General features: G+C 32.8%; 2 protein-coding genes across 6 annotated transcripts in view; one reads left to right on the top strand and one right to left on the bottom strand.

Annotated features, from left to right (window-relative positions):
- Positions 1-25,684, bottom strand: part of by (focal adhesion protein tensin) — a 217,913-nt gene that overhangs the window by 175,608 nt on the left and 16,621 nt on the right. The gene's annotated exons all lie outside the window — the stretch shown is intronic.
- LOC114936691 (putative sodium-dependent multivitamin transporter) lies at positions 2,042-7,805 on the top strand. The gene is made up of 7 exons (XM_029309965.2): positions 2,042-2,215; positions 2,441-2,572; positions 3,201-3,422; positions 4,045-4,385; positions 4,894-5,013; positions 5,082-5,744; positions 7,265-7,805. Exons 1-7 carry the CDS (start codon positions 2,210-2,212, stop codon positions 7,527-7,529), a joined length of 1,749 nt encoding a protein of 582 aa, XP_029165798.1. The 5' UTR covers positions 2,042-2,209; the 3' UTR covers positions 7,530-7,805.

Raw genomic sequence — 25,684 nt, 5'->3', positions numbered from 1 at the left:
TCTAAAGCAAGATAATTAGAAACACGTTGCTCCTCGAACAAAATTTACATGAATTTCCGCATTATACCTCCAAATTAAAGCACACAGCTGCTTCGCAACCAATATGCATTTTCCCTCGTGAAATTACCGAAAGCGGCCTACGCATCCGGATAATATCGACGAATTATGTGGAACGAGACTGGTTAACACACGGTAAATTTCGATTGACCGTGGGGGTCAATGATTGGTCGATCAAGTTCAGCAGTCAGTTAGTCGACAGTTAGTCTGCTGTCGTCCGGCTAACGACTTAATGACGGGAATTCACCACTTATGAGTTCCTCTTTTTCTCCCCCATTCTCTCTGTTCAGGTCTCTTTCTCTCTTTCGCTTTCCGTTCCTCTTTTGTCCATACTTGGTTCTTGTTCTCTCTTTCATCGGCAATGCTATTCGCGTAAAACAACGCGGTCGACAGACCAGTAACAATGTCGGAAATTAGTTGCCACTTAAACGGGATCGTCATTAACCTTTATTGTGTCGCATCAACTAGTTATAGAAGGAAGAAGTATATTCGAGCAAGAATATATCAAGTATATATATACACACGACTGGATAATGTTGAAACACGGCAAGACCTTTTTAAAAACTTTTCCCTCTTTCTCTCGCGTTTCAAGTAAAGTCATTTTAACTAGAAATAGAATTTGTAATGTGTTGAAAGAAAGACTTCCGCGTACTATTATTTCTTCCTACTCTTGTGAATAAAGTATATAATTATTTGACATCGTCAAAAGGTTTTATTTTATTCTGAAGTTTTAGGGTCAAATCGATTTAATCTATTACTTTTTATAATACTGTTCTTTTGTAGAATAAATAATATAATAATTCGAAATTGCTTTAATGATTCTTCTATCTAGTCATACTAGGAAATTATAAAACTACAGTTTAAAATTATTCTACAGATTATTCTATAGGTAATTATTATGCAATAGTAGCGTAACAAAAACCGCAATCATCAGTTTTATGTCTTTTGAACATTATTTGTCTACTGTTTTACTACTGTTTCTTATATTGTTATAATATCAAAGTTTAATTGCTTTTTTAATTCAGAAAGTAGGTATATGCAGAAAACTAATTGTTTATTCATTAATCTAAATAAAAGTCTAACAAATAATAATAAATTATAAGATCAATGTGTGAGAATAATTATTTAACGTGTATTATAAATATATAAATGTTGCGAAATATAATAGTAGTTAAAGAGAAATTTTATATTCTGAAAAAAATTATTAAATTAATGACTATTTATTTTAATACTCCCAAATAAATAATTTATTTGAAACAGATAAATATTTATCTGTTTTGAAAAGGATTTTCTTATCAAATAAATATATTTTACGTCAAATTAAATATTATAAGTTTCAAATAAATGATTTAGGCAGTAATGAAATAAATATTTATTCAAATTCAATGAATTTTTTTCAGTGTATTAATGCAAATATATTTATTATTCAACTAATGTCCTTTACTTGCGTTACATTTCTTTTCATTTTCATCACCGTAAAATGAATCGATCCTTCGGAACGATTGATGTGTAAAGATAATCATTTTGAACACTATCATCTACGGTACATTAAATTAAGGCTAAGCTTTATCCGATGATCACAATCTAATCTTTCCTCAGAACTGACGAGCTTTAATTGATATATATATACTCAATAAAACTTTGTCAAGCATCATTATTTAAAGTAAAAAAAAATTCCGATATCAAAGAGAAATATATTTTTTATATTACATAATATGAATATATTTGTTGCACATTTGTAATATGTATGTGTATTTAAATAGGCCTTGCCTTAAATTTATCCTTTATTCATGATATTTACGCCGATAAAAGTTTCTTTTAACTAACAATTAGTATTAAATAACATGTTACTACATCTAATTTACCGATGAAAATTCCATGCTTTGCGTGCTTTAACGCTAAATATGCCGAGCAATTCTTTACGTAATAAATTCTTTTCCTGTGTTTGCATGTCGATGGAAACGGACACATTCGTTAGTGGCAGCTTGTCGAACACTCGTAAATATTTGCATCTTCGTATTCTATGTTCTCAAAAGTGTATATAAAAGTTATTTCAGTTCCTCATCTTTCGCTCAAAATTTCAATATTTGGATTAAAAATAAACTTCGTCTTTCGAGTGAATAGTGTATAGTGTAGGTGTAAATTTTACAAGATGGGCGTAAGTACACTAAAAAGCATTGGATACAACTAGAAAAATATTTTCATTGTCTTATAAACTTTGAAATAGTTAAGAAATTGTTTAACGTCATATTTCTATCTTATAATCATTGTATTTAGATGTGTTTTAGCACAAAATTATTTAAAAATTCGGTTCAAAAAACTCTCTCTCTCTTTCTATTATTAATTTTCCAATAAATCATAACGAAGAGAAATTTGCTTATAGACATCAATTATCGAGGGCGAAATCCATAGATTGCAATGGGAGGATTACCTCGTGATTGCCGCAATCATGTCAATTTCTATCCTCATAGGGATTTACTATCGATTCAGCGGTGGTCGACAACGTACTGCAGCGGTTAGTTTCTCGAAAATAAACTTTTTTATGCGAATTAAACTGACCGCGTACGAGATAATCTGTATGCAAATCATATTAATGTAAGTTATGCAATGGATCTGGTTTCGTAAATGCTATTATCTGCACAAATTACAGATTATTGCAACTGCTAATAAACTAAGTTCTCACTAAAATTGTTTGCAAAATGCTCGATGATATAATTAACGTTAGACTATAATTTGATGAGAAGTGATAATCGACGATACATAATCTATAAATCTATAAAATAAATCTTGTGAATATTAAGAAAAATAATAGAACAAAATTTATATTATAAAGACGTATATTTTCTTATTCTATTTTTTTTATTTTTAAGAGAGAAAAGTGCTAAGCATAACTGCTCTATAATTTTATTAATTAATCCTCATATCGAGAAACTTTAATTTAATTTTATCCAAGATTAATTTAAACTAATTATATAATTAAAATATTTATTTACATTTTTTAAATAAAACATTAGTTTAAATTAATATAATAATTATACAATAATTATATAATAATAATAATAAGCTAAATATTTAAATAAATAAAAATAAAACGTCTCTTGTGTACAAAGTTCTTGCAATCGCATAATTATTTTATTTAACAGGAATATTTTACCGCGGACAGTTCGCTAGGCGTTTTTCCTCTCGCAATCGCCATGATGGCCTCCCATATATCAGCAATTTCTATGCTCGGAATGAGCGGGGAAACTTACATCCGCGGCTTGTTTGTCGTACTATTCTATACTACAAACATTTTTGTCGTGCCAATCGTAGGTATCTGCTATCTACCAGTCTTCTTCGAGCTCAAGGTCGTAAGCATCTACGAGGTAACTGTCAAATAATCGCTCGGAATATGGTCTATCAATTCTGACGTTGTTCGTCAAGGATGATCAATTAATGTCGTATAATAAAATTTCTTACATTTCCTGACAGCAAAATTAATTTCCAAGTACGAAAAATTCATCAAAAATTCTTCAAGTATCTGAATCAAATTGTAAAATGGTTTCTTGTAATTTAAATCAATCTATATATAACAATCTATATATCTAATTCCTAAAAGCAATAAGAGCTAATTAAGTTCTGTTATTAATATTTATTTGTGGAAAAAAATTTTAAACATAAAATATTAGACAAAAAAGTTCGACGAACTAATTAAATTCTGTTATTAATATTTTTTTCCACAAATAAATATTAATAACAGAACTTAATTAGTTCGTCGAACTTTTTTGTCTAATATTTTATATTTAAAATTATTTTCCACAAATAAATATTAATAACAGAACTTAATTAGCTCTTATTGCCTTTTATATGTATATTAATTTTTAAAGAGCTGTTACAAATTATACTAATTCCTAAAGAAATTATTAAAGCATAAAAAGACTTCGTATATATTTATGTATTCGAAGAAATAAGTGGGACGGTTACTTTTGCAAAATTCTTTTTTTTCAGTATCTGGAGAAACGATTTGGATTGTATATGCGATTGTTAGTGAGCGCGGCTAATTTCACCGAAACGATGTTGCTGACTGGTGTGATGCTATATGCACCTTCGTTAGCTCTCGAGGCCACCACAGGATTATCGAGTTTTATGAGCATCTCGGTACTCTCCGTAATTTGCACCTTCTATTCAACGATAGGTGGCATCAAAGCGGTGTTGGTCACCGATATATTCCAGGGTTTGCTCATGATCGTTGCCCTTAGCACTATCATCTTCATTGTTGCTGGCGAGGTTGGAGGAATCGGTGGTATTTGGCGCATTGCTTCGGAAGGAAACCGTCTCGATTTCTCCAAGTAAGATGATCGATATATTTTCTGAGAATGTCGCATTATTTCAGGATCTATTAATTTATTGTAATATAAATTTATTCTCAAGGAGTTATACCTACCTATGTGAGGTCAAAAAAACATGTACTTTTAGGAATTTCTTTTTTTGAAAAAACTGAAAGACTTTTTAAAATAAATGTTCAAACATTCAATCCGATTGTAGCTTTTTTCATTGCGTAGTTTTTTTTACAGATAAAATCGAACAATTTTTTGGTCGAAAATCGGCACTTTGAATAATCACCATTTTGTCCTAAATTAATTTTTCGAGATAATGAACAATTGTTTATTCATATTTTGTAATAAAAAAATATTGCAGAATCCTTAAAATGTATACAATTGAATGTTTATTTTAAAAACCTTTCATTTAAAAAAGAATTCTTAAAAATACATGTTTTTTTGACAGTTAGGATATAATTCCTTAAATAAGAAAAATTGATAAAAATATTAATAAAATTTTCTTCTCTCCTTTTTTCAGCGTGAGTTTGGATCCAACTGTGCAATACACGTGGTGGAGTCTTTTGTTCGGCGGAGGAGCGATAGCTCTATCATATCTCGCAGTGAATCAAGTGCAAGTCCAACGTTTAATGACTGTTAAGTGCGTCTATATTCATTTACATAATTCTCCAATATGCATCATATCTCAATTATTGATCACTCCCGCAGAAACGTGAAGGTGGCTACGTATGCCCTGCTGCTGTGCGGTCCTTTCATCACATTCGTGGGTTTCCTGACTTGTTTCGCCGGCTTGTCGATCTACGCGATCTACACAGAGTGCGATCCCGTGGCCTCGAACAAGATCAGCACTTACGACAAACTGGTACCATTCTTCACCGCGGAGAGATTGTCGCCCGGCTTGGTGGGTCTTATCATTTCCGGTATCTTCAGCGCCAGCTTGAGCACCATTTCCGCCATGATGAACTCGCTGGCCGCGGTGGCGCTGGAGGATTACGTTAAGCCGCTGCATCGAAAGTTCGGAGTGGAGTTTTCCGATAAGAGGGCCACCTTCACGGCCAAGGCGCTCACGGTTGTGAACGGCATCATTTGTCTGTTCTTAGCCCTGCTGGCGAAGACGATGGGCAGCCTGGTCGCCGCCGCCTTCAGCATCCACGGCGCTATCGGCGGACCCATTCTGGGTATCTTCACTCTGGGAATGGTGTTCGAGAGCGCCAACGAAATTGGAACCATCATCGGCATGATTACGGCGTTGATCGTTTGTTTGTGGGCCGCGTTCGGGTACCCGAAACCACCTGTCCCGAAGCTACCGACGTCGATCGAGGGTTGCGCGAATGCCACAGTATTGCTCGCCGAACAGATGAAGCTCAACAGGTAGGATATTCTTATAGGATTCGTCGCAAAACGATGCACCACGGTTCAATTAATATTTTTTGAGTTAAAAAAATATTTACATTTTTGGTGCAGTTTTTTTTAAACGATATATAATTAAAATATATATATATAATTAAAATATATATATATAATTAAAATATATAATATTTTAATGCGTTGCTCGCCGAACAGATAAAGCTCAACAGGTAAGATATCCTTATGAATCGTCGCAAAACGCGATGCGTCACAGTTCAATTAATATTTTTCGAGTTAAAAAAATATTTAAATTTTTGGTGCAATTTTTTAAAACCATATATCAATTAAAATATATATTTATATATAATAATTTTAAAAATAAAAATAAATCAATTTTAAATACGTAAAGCTTCGGGTTTAGTGTCGTCTAGTAGTTTCACAAACGCGAGATGAAAGATTTCGATTTCTAAATCTATTTTTCATAATTATCTATTTTATTCATTCATGTTGCGCATATGAAAGCGCTAGCTGGATGAATGCGATATACGTATTTATTACAATTGCCGGTCATTTATCTTGCTCATCGTGAACCGACAAATCGAATTGCGCGCGAGCATACATTTATCTTAATTGAGAGAAACGGATAAAAGAGAGAGAGAGAGTAAAACAGAAAGAGAACGACTTGACAGCGCATGGTTAAAATATAAAAAAAAAAAAAATATCAGTGTGTCCTATAAAATGTCCTATCGCGACTATTAAAAAAAATTCTGAATCATCGATGTTGTTATGGACGCAGAGATATTTAGGTGCCGCTGTAATTAGCTGCGAGCTAATAATCGCTACTTCTCGATTTCTTTTGCACTCTCTACGCTTTCTCATGGATGCGATAAGCTCGCCATTCGACATTCCCACGGCGGTAAATAACGCTAATTGCGCCGTTAATAAACTGAAATTACGATTGTCCCGTGGAATTCTCCTCGATGCGCCGGGATTATTAGCGGGATTAGATATGTATTAATGCTTTCTCTTTGTCGGCGGAAATTCGACGGCTTTATTTTCAACGATGCGAGAAATTGAGAAACTCTTCGCAAAAAGACTCAAAGACGAAACGAGCTCATTTAATCGAGCCAATCTTGTTAATGACAAATAGACACATAAATTCAGTGCTCCGGACTGTAATTTAAGTACACGGAGAGAATTTTCTCTTACAACTTACCATGAAAATCATGTTAATTGTGGAACAATACGATGTTGAAAGAATTTTATAAGAATTTTTCTGATTAATATTTATCATAAAAATATTAATATTACAGTAGTAAATTTTACTATGTGTACAGTAAAATTAATCAAACATATTTTATAATTATATATCTTATTGTGGTAGATATTAATATTTGTTATTGTGGTAAATATTAATTAGAGAAACTCTTATAAAATTCTTTCAATACCATACTATCCCACAATTTTACCATGATTTTTAGGGTAAATTCTAAGAGAAAATTCTTTCAGTGTACGAATGATATATTTTCATTCTCTTTTTGCAGCACTGTCGAACCGGACAATTCGTCGTACTTCTACCTCTATCGCATTTCCTATTTATGGTATAATCCTATGGGACTGATAATTACTTTAGTAGTTGGATATACGGCGAGCCTTGCAGTACAGTTTATTCAACGCAGAAGCATTATTGAACACGATCCAAGTTTGTTTATGCCATTTGTGGCCGCGAGAATCAGACGGCGACGCCAAGACGCGCAGAAAACTACTAACAGTCAGCTCTTCGTTCTGGAACCTAGCCATATGAAATGAGGCTTTTTTTAGTTAAATATAACCTGCAATTATTTAGAGACAAAAATATGTTACTTCAAGTCGAGCGATCGGTAAAATGATTCAGTATGCTTAATATTATAAGGATACTATTATATGGACTGACTCTCTATTATTATTATAAAGATAAGGCCAGAAACTTATTTTGATATCCGTCTACGTCTTTTCCATAGCATGTATTTTTATCAAGTTTTTCATCGATATAATGTAAGTTATTATAAATAAAAAACGTAGGTTAGTTAAATGTATTGAGTAACTGCACACATAATGATTAAGAATGTTATTATTATTATTATTATTATTAAATATAATAGTTATTATTGTTATTTAAATATAATATTAATTATTATTAAATTTAATAATTAATATTATAAATAAAACAAAATTTCTCCTCATGTCAAATAAAACATATACTAATGTTCCATATAATGTTCCATATTCAATATTTATATATTCGTAATAAAATTAACATATTTACATACACATACAAATATTATTGAAAACATCTTAACGATGCACTTAACTTTTACTTTGTAGACAATTTTTGTCTTGTCGATTTATGCAATTATATGGCCGCAGAGCTATTATCCAATTATAAGATAAGCGAAAACCTGTCTGTATAAAATCGGCAACAGTATACCTTGATGAATGCTTGAATGAAATTCATGTACCAGTTTTTTCGGCGGCTTCGTCTGTTAATTTGCAATTTAACGAGCGGAAAAGAGTAATAGTGTGGGTAATATATGTGTGTATATCGATTCGACGACGGCGATTTAAACTGGCGATTCCGCTACGTTACTGCCGAAATTGGCGCGACTTATCTCTCGTAATCGTTTATGGCGAATTACCGCGTCGAGTCGGAGCAAGCTTTTAATTCGTTTAATCGAAGTTCATTTGCGCAGCGGAATGCTGTTATTCTCCGACTTGACGTATGATTGGTTGGTTAAAGAAAGAGGCAGTAAATTTGATACGCTGTCGAATTTGTGTTCACGAATTTCCATTACAAATACGTCGTACTTTTTTTTTTTACGGTGGACGATAAATTTATTTTGTGTAGCGATATACATTTAAATTTTTCGCCATAAATTCAAATGAGATAATAAGTTTTGTTTTCGAAAAATTAATCAATTCTCTTGTATTGTAAAATAATAGTAATATATATGGAAGAATGTAGATCCATTTTATTTATTAGAAAACTAATGTAAGATAAATGTGACAAATTTAATTCTGACTCTTTTGAGGCAAGCAAATTTTCATTTTTCGCTTTCTATAAACAATTGAGTTTAATATTTAATCTATTGGATATTATAATAGAAATATTAGCAAATAATCCAACATTTTTTCCAGGATTTTTTCAAAGTTTAAAATATAAAAATAATATAAGGTAAATTTAAAAAATCCAGTTAATAAAAAAAAAAGATTGGTGACGGAAAGTTAAATAAATACAGTTCCATATAAAATTGACAATCAACATATGTCAATAAGATCCTCGAAATCCGACTCACGTTCGAAATAACACTTTAAAAATACACGTCTTTGTAAACTCTGGGAATTGAAACGCAAACGAAATTTTCCCCGCGCGATCTGCTCCGAAACTTATAACCGCAATCTACAGGGAAAATTCGCCGGTTATCGCGTGTGCATCGCATTGCATTTACACTCGCGGCATCGCGGAGTCGGCTGACTGCACCATAAAAAAATATGTAATATGTTACACAAAAATATGTAAAATTACATAAATAATAAGCGTAAAATTACACGATAAAGAATAGAAATTTTTACTTTTTCATTATTTATCATGTAATTTTTCATGTAATTTTACATATTTTTTTACCGTGTGGGAGAATTCGCTGCTCTCGAAAAGAGGAATAACCATAGATAACTGTAAAAAAATATGTAATATATTACAGAAAAAAATATGTAAAATTACACGATAAATAATAAATAATAAATGTAAAATTACACAATAAAAAATAGAAATTTTTACCTTTTTATGATTTATCATGTAATTTATTATTTATGTAATTTTACATATATTTTTTACAGTGTAGGAGAATTTGCTGTTCTCGAGAAGAAGAATAACCGCGGATAACTGTAAAAAAATATGGAATATATTACACAAAAAAAATATGTAAAATTACACGATAAATAATAAATAATAAATGTAAAATTACACGATAAATAATAGAAATTTTTACCTTTTCATGATTTATTATTTATGTAATTTTACATATATTTTTTCCAGTGTGGGAGAATTCGCTGCTCTCGAGAAGAGGAATAACCGGAGGACGATATCTATAGAAATGCGCATACGTACGTACGTACGAGCGCACAATGGCTGGAACTTTCGTTCCACCCCCTATCTACCTTCACGCGGACTTGCATTTAAAATTGAAATCACGGGTCCCGGTTCTCTCGGCTTCATACTCTACGTCCGATCTTGATCATCGACGCGTTTCTCTTTTTTATATTTCCTCTCTCTTTCCTATATGTATATTCCCGCCCTTTCCACATCCCTTTTTCCTGCGCCGACCCACTCGCTCGCGAGTTGCGTGAATATGCATGAGTCGTCTGGCGCGCGGCCAGGACGAATTTCAAAGCAGAAATCCCTGCCGACCGGTTGGTTCGCTCATCGGTGCTGCCGGACGTGTTTACGTTGCGACGAACTGTTTATTCTTTGAAGGGACGGAAGGGAACTTCGAAGCCCTCCCGAGGATTTTGCGGTTGAATTTATTCAGGGTCTCAAGACCGGACAATAGTTATCTTCATGCAGCTAGATGCTCTAATAATATCTTATTCACGCTATATGCGTTACTGCACGGAGAGAATTTTCTCTTAGAATTTATCCTGAAAGTCATGTTAATTGTGGCAAATATTGGAAGAATTTCTCTAATTAGTATTTACCACAATAAAAATATTAATATCTACCGTAATAAAATATTAATACTTTTTTATTGTGATAAATATTTAATCAGAGAAACTCTTATAAAATTCCATCCCACAATTACCATGATTTTCAGGGTGAATTCTAAAAAAAAAATTCTCTCAGTGTGATGTATGACGTATTCGCGATAAAGTGATATAAATTGCAATAGTTATTTCATATTTGGCACAATAATTTTAGATAAGAAAAAAAAGAGAGTGAGAATGTAAATTTCGAAGATATTCCCCGTGTCGAAAAAGTTTACATCTCGTGTCGGATGAGCCTGGATCTTTCGCGATAACTTATGCAAAAGACAGTTCGTGCAATGCAGAATTCAGCGATGCAGCCAACCCATGTATTATAGAAAATACGATATCCATCTTCTGTCAGGATTCGCGGATTTTACGGTTGCTAAGGTATATCCCTGATCGCGGTAAAACAACGGCTTGTGAGAACCTAGAATCACATGTAAAACATGCGTGCTATTTAATAACCCTTAGTTAACAGACCCAACTCTTAGATAGAGAGTAGCACTTTCCATGGGAAAACAATTTATATATATTATTTCTAATTCATATATATTAGGTCCACTCTACTGCGTTTTATTATTTCAAAACCCATGTAGAAAATAATCAAATAAATCATAAATATTTAAAGAATTTTGCAGGCGAGGATATTTAATAAAATGTACTCTAAATCCCGAAAATATGAAAAATTTAAATCGTGCTTTTTAACAACCCTTAGTTAACACGATTCAACTCTGAAGTAACGACTATTTTTTCCGTGGAATAATAATGTATACATTTTATTTTTAATTTGTAAATATTACCGCTATATCTTATTTCAAAATAAATGTTTAAATAATTTTTTTGCGCGCGAAGACATTTAATAAAATACATCCTCAAAATCCTGAAGATATTCTTTGAAATTTAAATCCGATCTGTTGAACTTTCAACGTTGCTTTCGCAAAATCAAAAATATCGTCCTCCGTCTTCTGCCTGGGATCGAATCCACGATCGGCGTCATATTGGGATATCGTGATCTAGACACGTTATTACGGAGAGTGCCCCCAGGTCTTGGCTGGAACGGACGGTGCAAGTTACGATAGATGGTCAGTTGCAATTGCCGTGTCTTGCGCAGCGTGCCCTTCCTGCCGATTTAACGGCAAAACTGTCCGTCCGACAGGCGGATCTCTTATCTCGAGCTTAAGTGCAGCTTGCAGCTCGCCACCGCGGATCGCTCTCTCTCTCGGTTCGTAACGGCGCATTGGGGATTCACGAGGCGAGCCGTGTGAAATGATGGCTACCGGGAAGAAATGCGGCGCAGGGGCGGATTTAATACGCCACGAACGATCCTGAATTGACTTGTAAAACGGAAACAGTAAATCGCGTTCGCGAGGAATATCGATCCCCGCCAGTTTCAGATAGTTATGCGGACAAACGGTTCATATGTTATCTCGCGAGAGATGGAAATATATGGTAGCCATGGGAAATGCGGCGGTTCCTTGTCGGAAACGTCAAAATGTGGTGTAGAAAATAAATTTAGACCTCTTAAAGGGATGCTGACCATAGGATTGTTCGAGTTCAAGAGCTTTTCTTTTTATTGGCTATACAGATTAAAAAATCCTTCTCCAGAATTAAAGTATTGATAACAATGAACGGGTGCGCTGTAATTTTGTATAAAAGAACAATAAAAGTTAAACAATTACAATTTTTTATCGGTCTCTTGCATCAGCTCATAACAATACTTATTTAATACAAAAGTTCTGCGGTTTATTTGTGCACAAAATATGGCGCTTCCAATAGAGACGACATGAAAGAATAATACAGAAGTAATAAAAATGAGATTGAAAGCTTGTATCAAAAGATTCGTACTTGAATTAATTATAAAAAGTGAACCTAACCTAACTTAAAGTCGATAAAACAGAATAACAGCATCCCCTTAACCATTTTTAAACGATTTTTTAACGATCCAACATTCCAAAACTATGTTGCACCATAATACTGAGTGTGTAAAAATATATTGTCAATCTAAACAATGGTACGCGAACGGGAAACGTTAAAATTGCATGTTCGCGGACACAATACAGTTCCTAGAAATGTCTTACTTATAGTGCAAAGTGTTAGTTTACGAGCCGCCCCTGGCGACGCAGCTGATACTTCCATCTGCCGCGATCTTGTATTGCTCTCCCGCATTTATACTGTCCGAGGTATTTGCTAGCAACTTTGTCGGCGAGCTCGTTATAGCAGCCGAGAGAGGTGTTCGATGTATCGAACTCGATCTCGGTCTATTGTTAGCGCTGGCGCGCGCTAGTCACGCAATAGATACTCGATCGTTTCATCTCTCCGGATCGGCAAATCGTTTCGAGCCCTTCGGGGGCTGCCAGACCCATTTTTGCGCAAACGCGTTTTACAAATATTGCCTCGTGTAATCGTCGTGTAATATCTCTCCCATTGACTGTATCATTTCATTCTCCACCTTTCACATCGTCGATCGGTAATCGAGATAGAATCGCGTTTTATAATTGAAGAAAAAGGGAATCAAACTTATGATTCGCAAATTTTATTCAATTACATTGTAAAAAAAATATGTAAAATTACATAAATAGTAAGTGTAAAATTACACGATAAATAATGAAAATGTATATACATTTTCATTATTTATCGTGTAATTTTACATTGTATATACATGTATATACATTTTCATTATTTATCGTGTAATTTTACATTTATTGTTTATGTAATAAATTACACATTTTTTTACAGTGCACGAAGCAATCGTATAATTATATATTTCTCGATGGCGTTACCTAACAGTGATTTTTCACTGCCACCCATGATGACATTTTACACATACGGCCAGAAGGGAAGCTGTCAGTCACAATAAGTAACCGTAATACTAAATAACATTCGGCGCGGCTTTGAAAAACAACCCTTGATCATTTTAACGTTCCTCCATCGGGGAGAGCTGTTCAAACAGCAGGTCGACCGATATTCTCACGCGTTCTTTTTAAGGTGTGGGTGCGTCTGTGTCAACAAACAGAGCCACCTTTTAGCTACGACCTCTCTTGAACGCGCGTTATCGCGCGTTAGGCATGTCGATTACGTTTTAGTTCGTGAAACACGTGTCTGCCGATGACACGTATAGCAAAAGGACCCTGTGCAGCCGTGTGAGATTAATTATCCTCGACTGTGGGACCGATTTTTCCTCTACGGAAATGGCGTAAATTATAGCGTCATATTACGTGCATGCCGCATTATTTGCGGAAAATAAGCTAATAGTACATCTAACGATCTATTGAGACACAAGTCTTGTCAAAAGGATCTTTAAATACTTTGCAATTGTTATACAAATATTTATATTTATATTTTATATATATATATATATGTATATATAAAAATTCTTAACTATAAATAAAAAATTCTGATGCACTGTAATTGTAACATTATTTTCAACTGCGTATATGAATGTTTATATACCTCAATATAATACTACTACAAGCGCACTTTATTATACATGCGTAAATTCTCTCGAATAATGATGACATTTCGCGATATGCACCGAGAAGGATTTATGCATAATTTTCTCGCCATGGAACGAAGCCAGTGGAGTTTCGCGTATGCAAATATTTGTATAATGCGTAGCAAGAGTATTTATGTATTTGCTAACTATGTCATAATCGTGACATTTTGTTTGTAATGGAAAATTAATTTGTCGTTATAAATTATATACTTTTTGCGATACTGTTATAATAATAATAATTCTTGAGAAGGTCGAGCGAAGATGTGCAAAGCTGAGTTAGAAAGTGCCTGCGATCTTTAATACACACATATACACTCCTTTTAACTTCGGATAATTTGTTAGTAAGGCGCGTGGAAATTACAAAGAACGACTTATTTTCTCCGGGTGAGAAAACTGCACACATCGAGTCAATTTCAACGATATAATCGCAAATATTCTACCGCGCCGTTTTCAACAAACGCATCAATTTGCCCGCATCTCGATATCGCTTTCGCGCCAATCGATTGCGACGTAATAATGCCGGAATAGACTTTAATTAAATAGATTATAACCTTGCGTTCAGCTTGTATTGTAAGCACAAAATCGACAAGATCAAGATAAAATCAGATTCTGAAATAATGCAAAAGGTGCGCCGCAAAAAGTCATTTCACCGCGGCTCTAAGATATTATTAAATTAAATATGATATCATATCTATTAATTTGTAAATACAAGCGGAATAATTATAGAGATCCAGTATTCCCCATCGGCAATTTCGAGAGAAAGAGAGAGAGAGAGAGAGAGATGAAGCTTGTATAATATCTAATTTTTTTAATAATTCATATTTCGATGAGAAAGTGTTCTTTTTTTATCGATCTACGCGAAAAATTTCTTTCACAAATTAGATATTTGTGGAAGGGCGCAGTTATATAATTTTTTTAAAGAAACATCAGTTTATTTAAATTATTTAAGATAAATGGTTGTCACTAATTTTAAAGTAGAATATGCATACTTTTTTATTAATTACGTTATCACTGGCAGATTTTGAAGTTAAAATTCTTAAATATTTAAAAAATGATTTAGAATCAGATTTTATAATTTAATATTGTCTATCAAAAATATTTTCGGTAAAACGATTAAACATAATTCGAAGACAATAATTAAAATAATGAAAAAAAAATTAAAGGTATGTAAAAAAATATTAAAAATAAAAGAAAAAAAAAATTGTGAATATAAAAAAATTAAAAAATAGAATTAAAAAGTTTCCCCCGTTTGAATCCTAATCCGCTAGTGATTAATTACGATCGTTTGAGAAAATCGACCATCGCATTTAAGTCGTGAAGACCAATCGTTCCGGCAGGCTCGTAAATCGGCCTTTATCAGCAATCAGAAAATTCGACTTCCGCATGTAAGAGGCAAGAGAGCTACGAGTGCAACGTCGTCGTACGCATAGCGGCGTTCTTCAAAGCGATGCATGTATGCATGCGTCATTTAGTGTGCGTGCGCGGAACGATCGCGTAAGCCGTTCACCGTGAATTCCAAACGAGCTCGTCTAGAAAAGCTCGCCGTTCATTAAAAAAACATTTTTTCATACCTCCTCTAAAGAGTTCGCTCGAGAATCGCACCCATACGGCACACAAGTTTGCAGCAATATTGCAACAACATTGCAATATTGCACATTGCATAGCAATATTGCGGAAATATTATATAGGCATAAATTTGCAATATAGTTTAAACATTGCAGAAATATTATGAAAATAAAATTCACGCAAAAAATATTATAACATTCAGTCCGATCATGTATTTAACACATTTCCAATAATCCAATAGTAATATTACATATATATTTTATTGCATTATTGCTACAATGTTATAGAACAATATTACTGAAAGCGGACATTTTACCGTTGCTGCAACCTTGCAGCAAGATTGCTGCAACATTTCACAATATTTATGCAATGTTGTAATATTGCAATGAAATGTTGCCACAATGCTGCTGCAATCTTGTTGCGCTGTATGAATGGGATTCGAAGAAATATAATTGTTTCTCTGCGCGTATTTTGTCGCAAAAGTATAATTTGGGTCGGAAATAGTTCGGATTGCTGACTTTAACAGAAGACCGATGTGTCAGCGACCGATTTCGAGAATCCCGTACGATTTTGGCACGTTTCCGCCGCTTACGTAATATACGGTCGTTGCACCGGACAGACTAAAATTAACGTCTGATTTGATTCCTATGCGCATTTATATATCGACGTTCCGGCGCCAATTGTTATTATTTATTATTATCGTCAGGAATTACGCACGAGAATAATATTTCCGTTGCTAACGCAAGCATAGAATCCTTCGAACTATTTTCGCACCGAATTTACGAGAGAGACCTAGAAAGCTTTGTATAATATATATATTTATATAATTTACGCGCCGTTTGATTAATAAAGTTAACTGACATTGAATTCAAAAGGGGTTCTCCTACGTAGGGTGGACATTTGAATCGTCTTGCACAAAAGAAGAAAAAACCGCGAAGCTTTCCGCATAACAATGCGCGCTATAAATTAAATCGGGTACAAACGGCACTTCCTGTAGCGACTCCACGGTCTCGCGAGACAGCGGGCACTTTGTTGCATGCGAGAATACAATTTAGTACCGCGGCATACATCATTGAATCTGAGAGACTTGGTGCTGGACACTCGCATGGTCGTTAACGAGTGTCAAGTAAAAGGGAAAATCCATCAACGTTTAGTAAAACCATTGTCTTCCGCGACGCGTTAAGATTCTCTAAAAACAGGAATCTGTGCACGCAAAAAAAATAAAAAAACCCTTTAAAATTTTACAAGAATAAATAATAATTCAAACACACAGTTTAATACATTCAAACAATTATTTCGGAGTTAATAAATAAAATATTTTTGGCATACATAAGTAATGTAAAATATTTATAATGTAATGTTATGTAGCACTGAAATATTTATTTTATAATGTTATGGAAGTTAAAATATATATCTTTTATTTTAATTTATTTTTCTATACATTTTAAATAATGTATGCCGCAATAACGCACTCATGCTTCGCGGTTAAAAATAATTGTCATAACATTGCTAGAGAACAAACAACCGCAAACGCACATTTAACATAAAATTATTTTTCGCATCAAACAGATTTAATATTATACTTTATGTTGTAAATTGTTTTGTGACAATAATTTTTATTTTATATTTTTAATACGTTTTTAAAAAAATTATTTTAATTTATATCTTATATTTGATTATTTATATTAAAATAGATAAAATGTGTGTCATTTCCAATAAAAAAAAAAAAAAAAAAAAGGAATAAATGATAATAATTCGAAAAAATTAATTTATCTAATGAGTCACGCTTAATTTTCTTACCCTTGGAAAATAAAAAAGGGGGATGTAGGCCTGAAGGTTTGAGTACATAAGTGACACGAGATTGAGGATGATGTAGTTGTTTACCGTTGTTGTTCTCTATCAAACGTAATGACGGAAGCACTTAGCGCGATCACCTAAAGACCTAAAGGTTCGATCAGAGAGAGCGCGGTAAGTCATCATGTTATGTTTTGACACATTTAAAGGGGAGCCTTTTCGAAAGGTTACATTAATCTGCTCTTTCTGTGCAAGCTGAGCTTATATTTCAATGGGAACGAATAGAGAGCGTCTCGGGACCATGTAAACTGGACCACCGGAGATTTTGGTCACGTAACTTAAGATCCCCGGAAACAGTAGATAGGTTGGTCAGGTGAGCCAAGATTAACTGCTTCATCGGATTTTGTGTAGAATTGAGAAGCAAGCTAGCCGGAGGGAAGGTCAGTCCTTAGTCTTACAGCAATTTATCTTCTTGGGAGGTCAAGCTTTGGCTTTAAGACTGGCCAAAAATGCCCTAACATTTCTTTGTCACTAGATTATGTGATCCCTTTTAAATCTCAGATTAAATGCCATTTCTTTCAAGAATTCATTTCTTTTAAGATCAAATTAATTATCTTATTATCATTATTAATATATATGTACATATTTAATTATCTTATTATTATTAATATATATAATAATAATAAGATAATTAATTAAATTTATATATATATATATATATATATATATATATAATAAAATAATTAAACATATATATATATATGTGTGTGTATATTATTTTTTTAAATAAAGAAGCTCCAATATAACATTCACAAAGTTTTAATGAGATGCTCCACGTTCTGCTTCTTAAAAGTTACGAGTCAGTACTTGAAGGGAACGCGGCTTTTTCTACTCATTTTTAATCCGGATTTTTTAAAAACTCCGCTATTTTCTATAATATTTATTTTTTCGCGGAAATATTTAATTAACTGGATTAAAAAATCGTAAATATAAGGGAGAGATAATCTGCGAAGCCGAGAAGTTATGTAAACAACATTCCATTCTATATATCCGCTAAAATAAGACGAGCCGAGTGTGTGGCGATTATAAATAAGCTTCCTCTCGATGATCCGGCTAGATCATCAAAGGAGCTGCAATATCGTGACGCATACTGGTATATGCACTTGAGGGAACGCATGAAGGTATGCGTCCGGTTTTGTGAAAGAAGAAGCCATCGTTACCCCTCTGTAACTGACCGATTATGTAAAGCGAGTTTCCACGGGTGGCCTCGCACAGCCTCGCGTCGGTATGTATTCTTATGCGTGGCACACAGCCTCGTCTTTCATGACGCGCAATTGCGCGGGCGTTTCTACGGATCCACCCACAAAGATCTATCGATTTCTGCGGCCTCTCGGAGTCGCGCGATTAATCCTTTCAGTTCCTTTGTGCGGAACGATCAAAGAATTCTTCGGGGGAAGAAACAAGTTGATTAAGACGCAATTTTGAATAAATCACTGTTAATGATGTCGACTTACCGTTCTTAAAGAATTTAAACGCGTCTTTATTAGCGGGTCAAAAAATTCGAATCTATGATTAAACCATATGGTGACAAATGCTAACTCGTTATATTCTAATGAGATGCTTTCTGTAATTTTCTTCTCTGAATAAAGGAAACTTAATCTTCATTCACGGTAACGAGCACATGTCAGTTTCAAGTCCAAATTTTCTGACTAATGAACCGACAAACTAGACAAATCTAAAAACGTATCCTAATTTCGTCTCAAGTGTTCCTTGAAAAGCGTCGAACAAATTCTCCACATTCCTTTCTCGACTTTGTTTCGAATATAAATCATAATCACGATAATAAATTAAAAATAATGAAAAATATTAGAGAAACAATTTATTTAGAATTTTAATGTAATTTAAAATATTTTATTTTTGTAAATTTGAATGAAAAATAAATTCCCAAAATCCAATTGCAATTTTTTGATATTATCGTTTCTCAAATAAACTTTCCATATTATTTCCGTATTATTTTCGCATGCAAACGAGTATTGTTCCAGGAATCTATCGTATAGCACAGAACGCGGATCTAACTCGAGATGAAAAAGCTCTCCCGCGACTAAACGACTGGGCCATTGTTCTCGCAAGATGCGTTCGCACGTGTGGAATAACGCACCGGAACGCGAAAACGCGGGATCCTCTTCTGGGTCCCATAGACCGTCGAGCATCACCCAAGACGAATATCGTCGTTGACCACAGGGTCCATCCGGTCGACACGAGCCGTAAAACTACGTTCTTTGTTCGTCCGCGCGTGGCCGGTTGTCTGTCGTGTGGCTACGGAAAGCTAACAAAATTTCTCAACCGTCGCGATGGTTTCCTGTATGGGTTCAAGTACCAGTTGCCTCGTAAAATCAGTTATTTTAAATATATTTATAGCCTCATTCGCATGTCCGGAAAAATTATTTTATTATAATATATTAATCTTGTTTTAGATGCAGTATATTTATATTTAGAAATATGTGAATAATTATTTAATAAAGAAATATTTATCTTTAAACATAAAAATGATGAAAATAATGCTCTAGAAATTTGTATGGGTTCAAGTACCAGTTGCCTCGTAAAATCAGTTATTTTAAATATATTTATAGCCTCATTCGCATGTCCGGAAAAATTATTTTATTATAATATATTAATCTTGTTTTAGATGCAGTATATTTATATGTGAATAATTATTTAATAAAGAAATATTTATCTTTAAACATAAAAATGATGAAAATAATGCTCTAGAAATTTGTATGGGTTCAAGTACCAGTTGCCTCGTAAAATAAATTGTTTTAAATTTATTTATAGCTTCATACATTCCGGAAAAATTATTTTATTATAATATATTAATCTTGTATTAGATGTAGTATATTTATTTAGAAGTATGAACTGAAAAAAATAACTAGATTAATACATACCATATTTAGTTCAGTACTGCCAAATGAATCATTTATTTGAAACAAATAAATATTTATATAATATATAAATATTAATTTGTTTTGAAAAGGATTTTCTTATATCAAATAAATATTTTTCATATCAAATAAATATTAATAATTTCAAATAAATGATTCATTTGGAAGTATTTAAATAAATACTTATTCGAATTAAATAATTTCTTTTTCAGTGTATGTATAATTATTTAATAAAGAAGTATTGATCTTTAAACATAAAAATGATGAAAATAATGCTCTAGTTTATATAGACTTTTTGAATTGCGACATTTCTACATTTTTCACGCCTTATAAATATAATATTATTCCGATGAATAATGTATATAAAATCCAAGAATGAAAGGTAAATTCCTTCTCGCAGTCGCAGCAGATCTTCTGAAATCGAACAAAGCGAATGCATCGGGGATGAAGGTGTATTTTCTAAACGCTGCACTCTAATGTGTTATTATATCGCGAGGGCACGTTCGTCGATTAAAAGAGGGATTTTATGCTCGTTTGGGGAGAAAATTCATACATACGTGCGCGTGTTTCCTTTTATACCAGGCACCCAAAGGATTTCACGGAATATAGAGAAAGATTATTATGCTAATACGATCCTTTTCTCGCCACCAGCATTATATGTATAACGTTGCAGGAAACGAGGATTGCATTAATAAATTCGAATCTCACGTATAGATGCGTGCGTATATCTTAAAGCCATCAGATTTCCGGAATCTAACTTCAAAAACATCAATAGCTTTTTATCACATTTTATCTTATTATTACAGTGTATAGTTAATTTCTCTAATTCTCTTTTCATTTATTCTTATAAAAAAATTTTGTTTAAAATCCATAAGCTTGCATTAATATTTTTTAATATTGTTAATATATTAAATATATTGATATTATAATTTATAATATATATTAAAATTTTTATATTATAATTTATATTATAATTTTAATATATTAAAAATATTAATATATTAAATTAAATTATAATATTAATATATTAAATATATGAACAATATTAAAAAATATTAATGCATTTATTAATGATTTTAAACAAGATTTTATATAATGTAGAAAAAATTGTTTCAACACGTTTAATAATGGAATTGACCCGATTCTAATTTATTTCTATTATAACATTTGGTGCTAAATGGTGCGATGTAAATGCGGCGGAGCATTATTTAAGAGGAACCAAGTTGCAAGAGAGTCATGCATGCGCATGCAAACCGCTTAGCATACGAGGATGCAGAATAAATCGATATTTCTCCGCGGAGCATCGGAGGATCGTTCGCTGTTCGCTCGACGGATTTCAAGTCACGATCGCGATAAGATGAAGAGCCCGTTCTCGAGATTGCCTTCTCCAACATATGTCGCGATCTTCCGACGTGACGCGATCTTCGCAACTACCAACGATATGGCATATATATGCGGCAGAAAAATGTATGGGAAATGTGTCTCGAGAGGATGAAAGAGTGCATATAAACACGAACGAGAGTGTCGTCTGATAAATTTATCTGGGACAAAACGCGACGTGTCGCGATGCACGTCAGGGAGTTAGTGTTATTTACGGGCGATTTAAACAGCAACGCGCTCGCATCGATGTGTATTTCTGCGAAACATTCGGCTAGAATTGTCTGCGGGAGATGAGACACTCCAGGATTTTAGATGCGCATTTCTAGAGCAATCGACGAGTCTAAATATATACACCGCGTTCCATTTTATACGTCAGAGATTACAGTTATATATGCATATAAGATAACGGGATGAATGGCTAACAATGCACTAGAAAAAAAATTTGTTGCGTTAACAAACATTTTTTCCAGTGTGAAAGAGGTAAATATTTGACAATTATTATATGTAACATAAATTTGTGCTATCGTACGTTCATAGAAATGATTAATAATTTAATAATATTCTTATTCTTTTTTCAAGGGAGAAGTTTTTTATATTTCTATTCTCTACACTGTTAAAAAAAGTTGTATTGCATTAATAAAAATTCTGTTCAAAAATGGACGAAACAGAATTACTGATTGAATCTACCAGAATTCCTTTTAATGCAACAAGTATCTTGTTTGCACAAACAACTGATTTATTGTGCAAATCAGATGCTTATTGCGTTAAAAGGAATTCTGGTCGAATCAACCAGTAATTCTGTTTCGTCTATTTTTGAACAGAATTTTTGTTAATGCAACAAAATTTTTTTCCAGCGTGGAACACTGAAAAAGACTAAATTAATACATATTTAGTTCAATATTGCCAAATGAATCATTTATTTGAAACAAATAAATACCTATTTATTTGTTTTAAAAAGGATTTTATTATATCAAATCAATACAATTAGTTTCAAATAAATGATTTATTTGGCAGTATTGAAATAAATACTTATACGAATTAATTAATTTTTTTTCAGTGAAAGTATATGTATTTGACAATTATTACGTAACATAATTTTGTGCTATCGCACGTTCATAAAAATTATTAATAATATTCCCATTCTTTTTTTAAGGAAGACATTTTTTTTTATAAAAAAATTTTGTTGCGTTAACAAAAATTCTATTTTATTTTGTCCATTTTCGAACAGAATTTTTGTTAACGCAACAAAATTTTTTCCAGTGTGGAAGGTAAATATTTGACAATTATTATACGTAACATAAATTTGTGCTGTCGCACGTTCATAAAAATTATTAATAACATTCCCATTCTTTTTCCAAGGGAGAAATTTTTCATATTTCTATTCTCTAATACACTGTCAAAAAATGTTGTTGCATTAATAAAAATTCCGTTCGAAAATAAACAAAACAGATCGAATTATCTTTTAATGCAACAAGGTTTCTTTTCAGTGTAGGGTTTCCGTTTAAAAGTTCGATGAAACGTAGCGCGTAGATTCTAACAAGGCCGCGATTAACGCTTCTTTGAACCCTCACAAAACCGGTTTCCTTTTTTTCGTAGGTGTCGTCGCCGCCCAGATGCGCCCTGCGAAGGGCGTCGCGTTCGATCATCAAGTATATTATGCTCCGTTGGGGCGTATTCAGGTATTCAAGGGCAAGAGAATGCGTTAAAAGAACGGAGGGAGACATCTGAGAGATCTTTAAGAGCTCCCGACCTGCTCTAATCTTCCTGCCAGTAAAGAGATCTCATGATTTCTTCTCCTTCTTCCATCTCTTTCTTCCTGCTTTATCCCTCTTCCTTGCTAACGGACACCACGACTAGAAACGTTCAGACTTGCACTTAAAATGTTTACTACGAATCAAAGCTGAGAGAAGATTAGACCTAAATAAAAAGAAGGCAAGATCCAGCGTAATAGATATTACGTGTTCTTATACACGGTTAATTGAATTTTATGACGCTCATACAAGGACAATTTTCCTCATCATATAATAATAATAAAACTAAATGCATCTCTCTGAATGGAGAGTTATTGAATCTAATTTCTTTTAGAAAGCAACCTGATTGCACTTTTTAATTCGCTCAAGATTGCGTACTGAATCATAGTGCAATTTTATTTAAGATTAAAATTATAATACATTAATTATATTGAGAAACCTATGCACTTTAGATTCTGGCTAATCAAATTTTGCAATTATGTCTTTGGTAAACTTATTTATATTCATCGAAAGATATATTGTAAAAAATATATAAATTTACATAAATAATAAGTGTAACTTTAGATATTTTTTATACCTAATGTAAAAATATATATATATATATATACCATTTGCGGCTACTATTTGGAAAGTACTTGGGGAAAAACAGTTTCCGTATACACTGTAAAAAATATGTAATATATTATATAAAAATATGTAAAATTACATAAATAATTAAGTATAAATTTAAAATATTTTTATGTAATATATTACATATTTTTTACAGTGTATACGGAAACTCTGTTTTTCCCCAATACTTTCTAAAGCGGCCGAAAGTAGATTTGTTCAAAGCTAAGTCATTTAATCAGAAGGTAAAATCGTGCCGCTCATTGACTGTAGAAGTAATGATACAGATAATGATGATCGATTTTTTCGCGCAGAGCGCCGAGGAAAATCACGTACGATAGTTCAGTTAACTGGATTTAAGTAGAGGTGAAATTCGCTACGGCTGTCGGTCTTTCTCCAAAGAAATCGAGACCTACGATCGATGCGACGGACCCGGAAAAACGGTCTGGGGTAATGACCGTAATGTGACGTAATCCACTGAATTGTAGAAAATATTTCATACGCGAGATATCTCGCTGGACACGGTACGTGTCACGATTATTACGGGAACGCGATATCGACAGTTGCTTTGTAGAGAAGTAATAGACTTTCGCGTTACATCTGCGCTCACTGACGATATAATGAGCCGCGATGTCTTTTATCGATACCTCTGTAATCTCGGAAGTCGCTAATCTCGCCGATTCGACGAATTCTTTCTATACCGTGAAAAATTTAATTGCCGCAATAATGCGATATCTAGTTTTTCACATCGCGCGCAAACGAGTATTTTACTACTGTTATTTAGGTTTCAATGGAGCGAGATCTTTGCATTATATAAGAGAATAATTATAATCCAGAGTAAGAGTTCTTTCTCTTTATCATTTCTGTTGCCTAATGCACTCTGTTATGTTATGTAAGAATATATTAATGTTTTATATTTTTTTATTATTTTATTTTTATTATTGTACTGGAAAAAAATTCATTGAATTCGAATAAATATTTATTTCAATACTACCTAATAGATCATTTGAAATTAATTATTTCAAACTAATAATATTGATTTGATGCATTGAAAAAAAAAATTTGTCAACTTAACTAAAATTTTCAACTAAGTATTATTTTTTAATTAAACATAAAAATTATTTAACTTAAATATAATATATTAAATTTAATAAAATGTATATTTGACTTAAATATTAATATATATATTCAATTAACAAAATAGTAATTTAGTCAAAAAGTTTAGTCAAATTAATAAATCTTTTTTTCAGTGTGTGAAAAATATTTATTTCATATAAAAAAATCCTTTCCAAATTTGTTTCAAATAAATGATTTGTTAGGCAGTATTGAAATAAATATTTATTAATTTAATAATTTTTTTCCAGTATACTTTAAAGATTTGAAATTCCGCGTTTGATAAAAATACAATAGAACTATAGTTATTGTATTTCATAAAAGATAAGTATCAATAACAGAATGATTAGGAGACGAAATGTCCTCTTCAAACGAATTTGAATAAATTTTCTAGTCATTGGGGTTTCATTCGGACGGAAATTCCGTCCTCGTAAAATTAATTCCAGCTATAAATTTCGATCCTCATCATTGTTCTTGAATAGCAAAGAGGATCGCGCGCCCTTGTAATCGTGATTTTCGTGGGAATTCAAGCGATCGCCTTCG

This window comes from Nylanderia fulva, unplaced genomic scaffold (assembly GCF_048542155.1).
Source record: "Nylanderia fulva isolate GAGA-0341 unplaced genomic scaffold, ASM4854215v1 Scaffold12, whole genome shotgun sequence".
Classification (NCBI taxonomy): Eukaryota; Metazoa; Arthropoda; class Insecta; order Hymenoptera; family Formicidae; genus Nylanderia; species Nylanderia fulva.
The sequence above is the reverse complement of the archived record's forward strand: the minus strand, read 5'-3'. Positions and strand labels throughout refer to the sequence as shown.